Source organism: Gorilla gorilla, chromosome 23, assembly GCF_029281585.2.
Source record: "Gorilla gorilla gorilla isolate KB3781 chromosome 23, NHGRI_mGorGor1-v2.1_pri, whole genome shotgun sequence".
NCBI classification, from domain to species: domain Eukaryota; kingdom Metazoa; phylum Chordata; class Mammalia; order Primates; family Hominidae; genus Gorilla; species Gorilla gorilla.
In genome coordinates this window covers 21718330-21730451 of record NC_086018.1, presented here as the reverse complement: position 1 = coordinate 21730451, position 12122 = coordinate 21718330, and the positions used below count along the sequence as shown (strand labels likewise).

General features: G+C 62.9%; 1 protein-coding gene across 1 annotated transcript; it reads right to left on the bottom strand.

Moving 5' to 3' along the window:
* Window positions 1-3914: 3914 nt before the first annotated feature.
* On the bottom strand, window positions 3915-11619 carry SUSD2 (sushi domain containing 2). Its single transcript, XM_004063171.5, has 15 exons — window positions 11442-11619; window positions 9769-9979; window positions 9390-9541; window positions 8733-8900; window positions 8093-8267; window positions 7738-7939; window positions 7462-7547; window positions 7104-7372; window positions 6875-7018; window positions 6619-6777; window positions 5585-5833; window positions 5192-5464; window positions 4886-5062; window positions 4694-4796; window positions 3915-4609 (listed from the first exon to the last, which is right to left on the bottom strand). The coding sequence occupies exons 1-15, from the start codon at window positions 11515-11517 to the stop codon at window positions 4585-4587; spliced, it is 2469 nt and encodes an 822-aa protein (XP_004063219.2). The 5' UTR covers window positions 11518-11619; the 3' UTR covers window positions 3915-4584.
* Window positions 11620-12122: the final 503 nt, after the last annotated feature.

Below are 12122 nucleotides of genomic sequence, written 5' to 3'. Positions count from 1 at the left end.
GGAAAATAGCTTGAACCTGGGAGGCGGAGGTTGCAGTGACCCGAGATTGCACCACTGCACTTCAGCCTGGGGACAGAGGGAGAGACTCTGTCTCAAAAAAAGAAAAAAAAAAATCCTCCCCACCCCAAATCATGTACCGTCCTCCTAAAATCATCCACACTCCCATCTCCTGCCAGCCCCGGGTGATCAAGTGCCTGCTGTGGGCCAGACCTCTGCTAGGCCCATCAGGAGACGCCTCTCCTCAGGGTCCAGTGCTGCCGAGGAGGAGGGAGTGGCCAGTGTAGTGCGTTGTAGGAGTGGGAAGTCAGGGGGGGCTTCCTGGAGGAGTCTGGCTCCAGCTGAGTATCAAAGGAGAGATTCCCATCGCCCTTTCCCCTAAGAAGCAGGGTGTATCAGCATCTTTATCCCACTGGGATATTCGGCAATGACTCTATGATTCTCCCCAACGCATGCTAATAACTTTGTATACCTTGTTTTCCAATTAATCTGCTTTTTGTGAGTTGATTTTTCCTTGAACTTTCACAGGGTGAAGGGGAAGTTTTCCCTTGGCCCCTACATTATGGTGTCCAGCATATGGCATTTTATGGCTACTTGACATCGGTTAGTCTAGAACCCACCTAGCAAGTGGCGTCAAGGTGGGAGTGAGGCGTGACTGCTGTGACACCCCATCACATTTCAGTGCCTCTCTGGGCCTGATAATTAAAGGGGGCTCTCATTCCTCAGATAAAAATTTCTTTTTGGCCGGGCACAGTGGATCATGCCTGTAATCCCAGCACTTAGGGAGGCCGAGGCAGGAGGAGTGCTTGACCCCAGGAGTTCAAGACCAGCCTGAGCGTGCCTGTGGCCCCAGCTACTTGTGAGGCTGAGGCAGGAGGATCACCTGAGCCTGGGAGGTTGAGGCGGCAACGAGCTATGATCGCACCACTGCACTCCAGCCTGGGTGACAGAGTGAGACCCTGTCTCACAGAAGAAAAGTTTCTTTCCCATCTCAGCACCAACCAACTGCTTCAACAAATGGTCCCTGAAACGTATTAAGGCTTAATCACAAAAGAAGTTTATTTCCTGGTCCTGGAAGAGTAGTGGGTGGGTGATCAGGTCAGCAGGGACTTGGTTGGCATGGCTTCCAAAGTCAGTCATCCTCACATCCTTGCAACAAAGGGAGCTGGTGAAAGCCTGAAGGGGTGCCTGTGGGAAGCCGCACTCCTCCACGATGCCTCCCTGACTTCCCACTCCTACAGTGCGCTGCACCGACCCCCCCCTCCCGCCGGCAGCATTGGACCCTGAGGACAGGGGTGTCCTGATGGGCCTAGCAGAGGTCTGGCCCACAGCAGGCACTCGGCCACCCTGGGGCTTGCAAAAGGAAGCAGCTTGGCAGAAGAAGGGGTCCCTTGCTCCCCAGCTGTGCCTGTACTGTACTGTACTGAGTCAGAGCCCTCCCTGGCCCCCAGATCAGCCGCACCCACTGTGCTCAGCCAACAGGAGACCTAGTGGGAGGCTGGAGGGCAGGGGGCACAGAGAAGCCGGGCTTCCCTACTCTAGCCAGCAGGGGACCTGCAGCTGGGCTGTCACCTCTGTGACTACCTTTGGCCCACAGGCCTGCGTGACGCCAGCTTCCATGGGATCTGGGCCTGGCTCCCATAGCACACTCCTTCCTCCCTTTGCCCTTCTGCCCAAGGTGGGTCTTAGGATCCTGCTGGGACCTCATCGGCTCCTGTTTGACCCCGCCAGCTCTCTCATCACCTGTGTCTCCGAAGCCCTGGATTACCATCTGCCCCACTCTGACTGGTACCACCACGATGGTACCGGCCATTGGGTGACTCTGATACTCCATCATTTCAACCCTACCGTAAGCCACCCGCAAGCTCCCATGGCTGCCCGTCCTGCAAGCCCTGGGCTGCTATTTGGGAGACCATCTCCCTGAGGCAGTGGTCCCTGCCTTTGATGTCTCTAGAGAGTCTGCACCGGCTCCAGGCCTTCCGCCTTTGCACAGGCCCTGTCTCTGTCTCTTTCGGGCCCCAGGAAAAGCCCCTGGCAGGTGGTGGGGCTTCCCAGCCTGGCCTGCCCCTGGCACTGGGAACATCTGATGTCTGTGACTGGGGCCACAGACAGGGCACCCTTTCTCCTGCTGGAAAGGGGAGGTGGGGGGGCAGACCAAGGGCCCATCCTGGAGGGAGACTGGTGGGGGTGGGGGAGCCCGAGGCAGGCCACACTTTGCTCTTAGGATGAAGTTTAAATGCCTTGGCCTGGCAGGGGAGGCCTTGGCTGGCCCCCACCCCTGCCATTCCGCAGACACGACTGCACTTCTCTTTCTCTGAGCCTTTGCACAGACTGTTCCTCTACCCGGAACCCCTGTCCATCCGGAACCCCTGTCCAACCAATCAGAGCTCTGAGAATCCAGCCTGTTTCTTGACCTCAGTTCGGGGGCTGCTCTTGTCTGGGACACCCTCTAGTGGACCTGATGAGCTGCCAAGCTGCCCCTGCCGCTCTTGGGCCCCCTGAAAACCTGTGCCTGCTCCCTCATGTCCAGGCCTTGACCCGGAAACTGACCTCTCACCCACTGACACGTGGCCGGCCTAGGCCTGGCATGGCACAGGGGTGTGCTGGGGATTCAGACAGTGGGAGGGGAGCCCTGCCTTACCTCATCTGTAGGGAGGAAGGTACCTGCCCAGCCCGCCAAGGGGCTGACCCTCAGCCCCACCATGCCTGGAGGTGCAAACCCAGGGGAATGGGGAAGCAACGGAGTGAGCTCTAGAAAGACAGAAGGCCAGACCCCATTCCCCTCCGCTAGCCTCCGGCCACCCCTGCCCTGCAACCTCTCAGCTCGGTTCCCGCACACATGCCCCATCATGCACATTCACCTCCTCCAGGAAGGCCTCAGATGAGACATGTCTCTGCCTCCCCAGCTCTCCCATTCACCAAGGGCAAGGCTGAGCAGGTGAGAGGCCTGGACTCCCACCCCATGGTCAGTGCCCGCCGAACGACCTGGGGAGACCTGTGCAACCTCTTCAACACTCCTGAGATGCGGGGATAACCCAGGTGCGGGGAGGCGGAGGCGTGGGCTGTGCGCAGACCTTGGCTGCGGTTGTGACCAAGTCGGCTGACCCAGCTGCAGGGCAGGGCTGACTGCCCTCCCAACCTCCCGCCACCCAGGCTCGCTGTTCCTATCCTCTGCTGCCCCCATATGGCCACTCCCAGCGCTGCAGGTCACACTGAGGCGGCTCAACTCCCCACCCAGTGTTCTCTACCCGGCCCCCAACTTCCAGCCTCACCCTCTCCAGCACTTTCTCTGAGACCTAAGGGGCAAACCCGACCAATGCTACCCTGCCTGAGTCCCCATTCGGGACCCTCTCCACAAAGGTTGATGGGCCCTGGTCATCCTCCAGCTGCCTCCGGGTCTGTGCCTCCATGCCGGGCCCCACAGGAAGTGCCGACGAAGAGCTGCTCAGGTGGGCCACCGTGGCCTGAGGCCTGGGCTCTGTGCCCAGATTCTGGACATTCCTGGGCTAAGGAGCCTGGGCGCTGGTCTCCTGAGGACTTGGAACTGATCCTGCCAGTGACTGCACCCAGCCAAGGAGCCGAGGCTGCAGGGCAGTGCTTGCCAGAGCACGCCAGGGCGTGGTGAGGGGGTGGCACCTCTGCTGGGGGAGGGGTTGTCCTTCTCCATCTCCTGAGCGACCCAAGTGAGCACTGTGCTGTGTTGGCGGCTTCCCCACCCCACGAGGCGGCCACAGTTCTCCATCCCACTGCACACATGGAGAGAGAGCCTGGGGAGGGAGCATCCCCGGCAACCTCGGTGTGGAGGAAGCAGGCAGGGCTCAGACCTGCCTCACTCTGGATACTGTTGGTGGTGACCCCGGGAGGCGGTCATGGAACTCTCCAGAACCAGGGCGCAGCATGAACACCAGGAGACCAGGGAAGGAAACAAGGCGCTTGTTTTCTCCTTGCACAGGCAGGGAGGGTGTTCCTGAGTGACCTTCCAGAAGAGTTCGAAATTACAAGCCTGGATTCCCGAGGGAGGTCTCTGCCGCTGGGGGTCTCGCTGTCTGCTTTGGGGTTCTGGGGCCTCTCCTTACCCCATCTGGGGTCCCAGGATGGGCCCAGGGGTCCAGGAACCAAGGCAGCACTGCACTGGTGCCCGCACGGTCCGGGAGCAGGCCTCCGTAGATCAGGGGTCAGGGGCCCCGGCGTCAGGCTCTGGGGAGTGAGGTATTGGAATCTGAGGCTCAGGGGTCAGGGGCCCCGGCGTCAGGCTCTAGGGAGTGAGCTATTGGAATCTGAGGCTCAGGTGTGGGAGTGTCAGGGCTCAGGACACAGGTATTAGAATCCCAGGGTATGAAGTTTCAGGTTTGGGGAATTAGAGCCGTGAGTATTTGGGGAAGAGCATGGAGCGCTGCTAGCACGGGGCTTGGGTGTTGGAACACTGGGCCTCCTGCCTGGGGTCTGAGATGACAGAGTAGGGGGTTAAATGCCCAGGTATCAGGTGTCCAGGTCCCAGGTGTCTGGTCCTGGGGATGCGGGAGTCGCAGGACTGGGCTGCCTGTTCTCAGGAGTCTTGGCCTGGTGCTCACAGCCAAGCTGCTCCCATCAGGGCTCTGCACCCCAGACGTGCCTGCAACAGAAACGCAGTTAGAAGTAGGCTCGGCGGTTCCATCGGCTGCCCCGGCGTCTTGGGAGAGGGGCTGGGGGGTCTCACGTGTTGCCCTTCCTGCGGCGCAGCAGCACATAGACGAGCGCAACCGCCGCCACCACCGCGAGGCCCCCAAAGATGATGCCCAACAGCACTGCGTAGCTGCGTCCTGTTGAGGGAGCGAGTGTCAGTGAGGGGGCCCTCTGGGGTGGTGAGTGGGGACAGGTGCAGGCAGGTGTATGAGCAGAGTGTCCTCACCTGGCTGGCACTTCGGGGTGGGTGAGGACCAGGTGCCGTCAGCCTGGCAGGTGCTGGTCTCTGCCCCGGCCAGGCTGTAGCCGTTGTCACAGTGGAAGTAGATGGTGGAACCCGCCAGGTACCTGTTGCCCTCCTTTTGTCCGTTGGGAGGTGGGGCCAGCCAGCCACAGGACACCACTGGGATGGGGACAGAGTGCAGACAACAGGCCTGAGCTGCCATGCATGCACACATCTGGCCACCCCGGGGGGTCCTGTCCCAGGACAAGGTGCCCACCTCCCCGCCCGCCCCCACCTGCCCGCCCTCACCTGGCTGCAGGCTCTGCATGCGACGCTGGTGCAGCTGGTGGGCCACCCGAGTGGCAGTGCCCGTGCTCAGGCTCCCAGTGGCTGCCACATCAAAGTTGCAGAAATGATCGTCCTCACATAGTTTGGCTGCCTCTTGTGCCAGGCTGGGGTTGAGAGTGGTCTCACTGGGGAAGAGGGGCTTGAAGGTGGGGTCGTGCTTGGGTTGGTACAGGAAGTTGTGGACCAGGAACCAGGAATCGTAGGTGAGCAGGGAGGACGCATTGTGCACGGTCCCTGGAAGATACATGACCGGGGCCTGGCTGGGCATGGCTCCCTTTGGTCCCCAAGCCCTGCCTGTGCCGTGTTTCCAGTACCCCCCACCCCGTCTGCACCATATACTCCATGGTCACTCACAGTTGGCCCCAAACAGGAACAGCTCCTGGGGACTGGTGCCCGGGGGCAGGACGCGCCCGCTGTGCAGGGTGAAGTCGTCGGTTGGATCGTTGTTGAGTGTCCCGAGGAGGCCGTGGGTGTGGGTGAGGAACTTCTCAGGCAGCAGGACGGACACACTCAGGAACGGGCCCTGCACGCTGACCTCCAGGCCGGCCCCTGATGCCAGCATGATGGAGACCCTGTCCCCGGCAGCCACCGACAGGAACATTCCTGGGCACAAGGGGGATGCGTTAGGGTCACCCGCTGTGAGCATCTTGTCCCCTCCCGCAGCCCCAGGACAGGGTGGTCGGCACCCAGGGGCTGTGGGTGAGGGCACCTGCAGGGGAAGGGAGGGCGTTCCCAGGGCCAATTCTGCTGACCATGACCCTCCGCCACCCCTGCCATGCTTGCGGTGGAACTCCCAGCGGCACCTGAGGTGCAGCCCCTGCAGTGAATCCCCCATGTTGAGATGCACGTGTGGGTCCCTCTGGCCTTGGCTGCAGCACCCACACCTGCCTGGGCACATCCCGAGGGTCCCTGAACCCTCAGTGCTGACAGGCCCCTCCCAGGTCCTCACCCATCCCAACCAGGAATCCTTTCATTGACTCAGTTCCCTGAGGCAAGGGGTTCAGATGCGGAGCTACCACTTGCCAGGGGCATCCTTAACCGTGCAGGGCTGGAGACCTTGCAGTGGCTTTTGAGGACTGAGGGAGTGACAGGAGCACAGGAGTGGCTCTGTGCAGGCCAGCGGTGAACGTTACAGGGTGAGTTCCCCTCCAGAAGGCTCCCGGGATCCTCCGTAGGGAGGACATGTCCCACCGTCACGGCCTCTCGGCTTTTGACCAGGTGGGTACGATGGGGGCACCTCGGTGGGTGTGAAGGCCTGAGGTCGGACCACCCAGGCCTCTAGCCAGGGCTGGGAGAGGCATGAAGGCCCAGGGCTTCCCCTCAATCTCCCCGCAGGAATGGGGAGGAGGTGAGGGCAGCCCGCAGCCTCGCGTGGCTGGACTGCTCACCTTTGAGGTCCATCCAGCTCTGCTCGGTGAAGCTCAGCACCTCCTGGTTCAGCAGCACCTCCAGACCTCTGGTCCTGTTGGCCAGCCTGACTTCCACCACATCTGAGTTGCCCTCCTGGACGGCCACTGCAGTCAGCCCAGTGCCACGGGTCTCCGTGCCTGTGGTGGTGGGAGCAGAACGGGAGCCACTTGGCTCCAGCCTCCCACCTTGGTTCTACCCCATGCCACCCAGAGCAGCCCCTAGCCCTGGCCTCACCGTTGGACATCGTCCCGGGCTGGGCCCGCGCCTGCACCCTCAGGTCGGTCAGCGCTGCCTCCAGCAGCACGTACTCTCCGCGCCCATTGAATGTGAAGTTGGTGCCGTCGAAGGTCACAAAGTGTGGGTCTCCGAAGGCGGAGGCTAGGGTGAGAGTGGAGGGTCATGTGGGGTGCACCCCAGCCCAGCCTGACCTTTCCCAGGGTCTGGGGCACGGGATGGCACCCACCCAGTCTCGGGGGCCGGTAGTTGCGGCAGTCATTGGAGGGCCGCCGTTGCATGTAGCGGGGGCAGTCGGGTGCCCAGAGGCAGCAGTAATAGAAGCTGAGGACATCGTAGAGCCAGTGGGACATGCTGGGCACTCGGGGTGGCGTGCGGAACGGGGGTGCGCCCCAGTCATGGCCGCGGTCGGGAGTGCTGCCGCCGCTGGAGTCAGCTGTCAGGAGCTGCGTCCCGTCTGCTGTGTAGCAGCACTGCTGACCTGAGCCGTACCGGAGGCTGCAGGAGCCAGTGAGTCAGGGCCAGGCCACTGTTGGGAGCCCACCCCTGACCCCAATCCCCACCCCGGCCCCAGCCTGGGGGCTCACCTGGCCTGCACAGAACGCACACAGTGCACGGCCCCGGGGTGGTAGGTGCACACGCTGCCCTGCTCCATGTCACAGCCGTAGTCCGTCTGCAGAGCAGCAGGTGGCTGTCACCCAGTGGCCTCGGGTTCTGTCATCCCCTCCCTGAGGCCAACCCTGCAGGGGCCCTGAGACCCCAGCCCCACCCTCCAGGACACCTCTGTCTGCCTCCCCTGGTGCTGTCCTCAGTGGGGAGGCTAACCCCTCATCCCCTCTCCTGGGCCCTGATGGGAGGCTCACGAAGAAGCGGCCGGAGTCAGCCCGGGCCTGGGTCAGGGTGCAGGGGCAGTCCGGCAGCTCCTCCAGGAAGTTGGGCAGCTGATCCTCCAGCTCCTCCCAGGCCTGGCACTGAGTTCGTGCCCAGGCCACAGGGTCCTCTCGGAAGTCATCGCTCAGGTGCCAGGCCAGTGCGTGGTCGTTGGTCCAGAGCGCCTGCACGTCCCTGTGGAGGTGATGATGCTGGAGCTGGGCCAGCCCACACCACCCCATGGTCGCCCCACTCTCCCCACCCCCAGCCTGGGCTGCCCAGGCAAGCATGATGGGCCTCAGGCGGCGAGGCCCTCCACCCATCACCCGCACCTCCATGCCTTCTTACTTCTGCCCTGCGTAATTTTTGCTGTCGATGATCCGAAGTGCACCCACTCGCCATCTCTGGTAGCTGGGAGGAGCAGGTGTTGGGGTGAAGGTGAAAGAGCCAGAGTTGGGGATGTGTGTGGCCAGGGGGTACAGGTACGACCACTTTGCAGTCCACTCCTGTGAGTAGGGCATTCCTGAGGGAGAGGAGGCCTGGTTAGCCCTGGGGTTCCTTCGAGGCCTGGCCCCAGGCCTTGCCACCTACAGCAGCCTGACAGATGGGTGGATGGACCGCCAGGTGGTCCCCTTAAGAGGGGTTGTTCTAGCAGGGACCCCGGCTTGGGTGACCATCACCTCCTGCCACACTCCAGGATCCCTGTCCCTGCTGGAAGCCGGGCCCAGGACCATGCCAGCCATGCAGGGGTTCCTCATGAGCCTCCTCCCTGGGAGCCAGGCCCCATGCAGCTGCCCCCTCCCACCTGCCTGACCCCCCTGGCCTGCACTTCCCTCCATCCGAATCCTCAGTCTCCGCCTGGAATTCCCTTCCCTCCTCAACCCCACCTGGAAACTCCCCTCCTCCTCCCACACAGCTGGGACTCCCTTTCTCCCACCTCTGGGGGCCCAAAGCTCTGGATGCCACCCCAGCCCTCAGCTGGCCTCACCTGTCTCCTCGTAGCCCCACAGCTCGATGGTGATGGTCTGCGTGGGCAGCGACTTGACATGCCAGGTCAGGCTGAGGTTGCCTGAGGTGTTGGCGGTGCCGTAGTATTGCCAACGCGTCTCGTTCACCAACTCGCTCTTCTCCATCATTGACACTTTGTTGGGGTGCACTGGGCAGGGGAGGTGAGGGGTGAGTGAGGGCCTGGGCCCAGGGAAGCAGGGAGGAGGCCCTGAGGCTTCAAGGGCTGTGGGAGCCTCCAGGGCCAATGCATGGCAGCAGCTGGGTGATGGTCTCTCCGGCCCTCACGGCAGAAAAGGACGCTGAGGCCGGAGAGGCAGGGGCCTGCCCTCCCTCCACTGCCCACGCCTCTAGCCTCCACCTGGCTTCTCCCCTGCCCTGGCGTGGCGGAGCTCAGTGGATAGGCACTGGCCCACCTCTCTAGGGACCCCTGCAGCTCCCACTCACTCTGGGCTGGGACCACGGTCTGGATGCCAGGGAGTGGAAAGGAGCTGAAGGAACTCTCGCAGGCGGGCAGGTCTCCCAAGGGACTGGTTCAGCCAGACAGGCAGGGCACGGATGGGCCAAGTCTCGGTGTGCATAGATTAGCGCTGGGGAAAGTCCCCGTGGGGGCAGGCTGTGGGCAGGGAGGAGAGCTCACCAGCCAGCCAGGTGCCCGCACGAGGGAAGGAGTGGCCGTTGTCCAGTGACACAGTGAAGGGGATGCGGCCACTCTCATAGAGCAGAGGTGACACACAGTGCACTTGCCCGGAGGAGTCCACATGGCCGAGGGTCTGGATGCTGTCCTTAAACCTGTGGGCGTAGTGGTGGTGGGAGGGGCTGGGTCATTGCAGGCTGAGCCTCTCGATGGTCTGGGCCCCCAACCTCCCTGGGGAACCCAACCAGCCAGCTGTCCCTGTGCCCTCCTGCCTGTCCTGGGTCCAAGGGGCTCCACTCAGCCAGTCAGTGGGTCTGAGCCCTCAGCATGCATAGGGATGGGGGCATGGGGCCCCGGTACCCAGCCTCCTGGGCCTCCCAACCTGCAGATCACACTGGCGTCTGTGGGGCTGGACATCTTGAAGTGCTGCACCACAAAGTCCTTGCCGCCCATCATGGAGCCTGAGTAGGGCAATATCTCCAGGCAGAAGTCCCGGAAGTCCAAGCAGCAGGTGCCAAGGCCGGAGCACGTCGGGTGGCAGGAACATGGCCCGTCCAGGGCGCCACAGCGCAGGGAGCAGCTCTCTTGGGCATCTGGAGGAGAGGATGCTGAGGGCCTGGCCCGGCGGGTGCTGAACTGGCTGCCCCATGTGCAGGGCCTGTCTCTGTTTCTCCCACAGCCCATTAGACAGCAGCATCCCCAGGAGAACGCTGGCTGGGAACTGCACAGGCCACCACGTGGACACGGTAGAAAGCCACAGGGCCCGTGGGGATGGGATGAATCTTAGCACAGACCATCTTGCTGTTGCCCTGACTGACGGGCTAGAATGCAGCGAGAAGAGGCAAAAAGCTGCATCCGCTCAGCCCTGCAGGGTCAGGAGAAGCCCCCTGGGCACGACTGCCCTTCAGCCACCAAGTCCTCTATCCCACAGGCAGGGGTCCTCACTGGGCCACGGTAGCCGGAGCCCTCGACCTCTCTTGGCTCCCCAGGGTGTCTGTGGTCAGCACGCCTTCTGGGGGCCCTGAAGCCTGCAGAAGAACCCCTCTTGCTTGCCTGGACTGGGGTGGGGGATATGGCTGCCAAGAGTCTCATTTGAGGCCTGGTAGGGAATGGTGCAGGGTCTGAATGTGACCCTTCTTGCTCTCCCAGGGGCTGCAATTGAGACCCCAAAGAGAGCTCCGCCCTCAGGGCAGAAGGCCAGGGCCGCTCCCCTCCTTTCTGGGGAGAGGAGGGACATTTCAAGCAGGGGTCCCAGCAGTGGGGAAAGGGAAGTGGTGGTGCACACCACCAGGGGCTGTGGGCGCCGGGCCCAAAACTTCTCCTATGGGCCATAAGACTGGTGGGCAAGGCCATATTTCCAGGGGGTGGCATGAAGGAAGGGTTGCAGGGAGGGACTGGGGCGGGTGCATGCACCCAGGCTGGAATCGCACTTCCCTGGCCCTTCCCCGTCCCCCATCAAAAGAGGCCAGTCGAGGGCCAGGCCTGGGCCTGAGCCACCCCGCTGGCCCCACTTCACCAAGTGCAGTGCCTGGCACTTAAAAGCAACAATAAATATGTATTGGCCAAGGATTTGGTGGCGCACAGCGGTCGGGGGAGGAGGCTGAGAGATGCTTGCAAGTGAGATAAGTGGCAGGAGGGTCGATGGGAAATGGGGTGGGGGGCGGGGGGCAGCCTGGGGCCAGTGTCCTGGTTCTGGAGTTCGGGGCTTTCCCTAGACTTTCCTGGATTCAGCCCCACCCTGATGAGGACCCACAATCCTGGCTCCCCCTCCGTGATCCCGCCCTGTCAGGGCTGGGGACACAGGCTGAGGCCTCTGCTGGTCTCCCCCGCCTCTCTCCTAGCTACCAGCAGGTTTAGGGTGGGCCCGGCTCAGACCTCCCATCCCCATGGGCTGCCCCTCCACATGGACCCTCAGAATTTCTTCCCATCACCCCTAGCACAGCCACAGATGGCCTGACAGATGGACAGAGGCTGAGCCCAGAGGGATGTCAGCCCAGGCCTGGCTGCAGACAGATGGACAGACAGACGGGGGCACAGAAGGGCAGGGAGGCATACCTGCTGTGGGTCCGGAGCCCGGGCCGGGGGCTGTCGCCAGCAGCAGCAGGGCCCAGGGCAGGAGGGCTGGCTTCATGGTGCAGCCTGTGTCTGCAGCCAGCAGTGCAGTGGCTCCGAGGCGAGGCGAGGCGAGGCGGCCAGACAAGCTCACTCCCTGCTGGCCTGGCCCCGCCCGCCCTGCACTCTGCGGCACCGCCCCGCCCCGCCCCTCCCCGCCCCTCCCCACCCAGTCCCCTCTCAAAGTCCACAGGTGCCTGCGTGGACCAGCAAGGCCCAAGTTGCCCCGTTAGCACATTCCTGGCCCGCAGGCCTGGGTCGGCCCTGGGACCCTGTGGGAGGGTGAGGAGGCCAGAGCCTCCAGCCGCAGGACCTTTGGCAGGCGATGAGCCGGATGTCCAGAGGCCGAAGCTCAGACCCTGGGTCCCAACCCCGCCTTGTATGCAGGGCGAGCCGGGCGGGGCTGAAGCAGAGGATAGGATGCGCAGGGTGAATAAGGCAGGGCTGTTTTAGCTCCAGGGAGGATTCCAGACTCTGTGGCCCTGACATTGACCTCCATCTCTAGCCCTCATCTTCCTGCAGGAAGGAGGTGCACCCAACTCATCCTCGGGGGTGGGGAGGCAGGAGCTGTTTGGGTCAGACACAGGCTGAGCCCTGGGGCGGAGGCAGCTCTGCAGGGTTCCC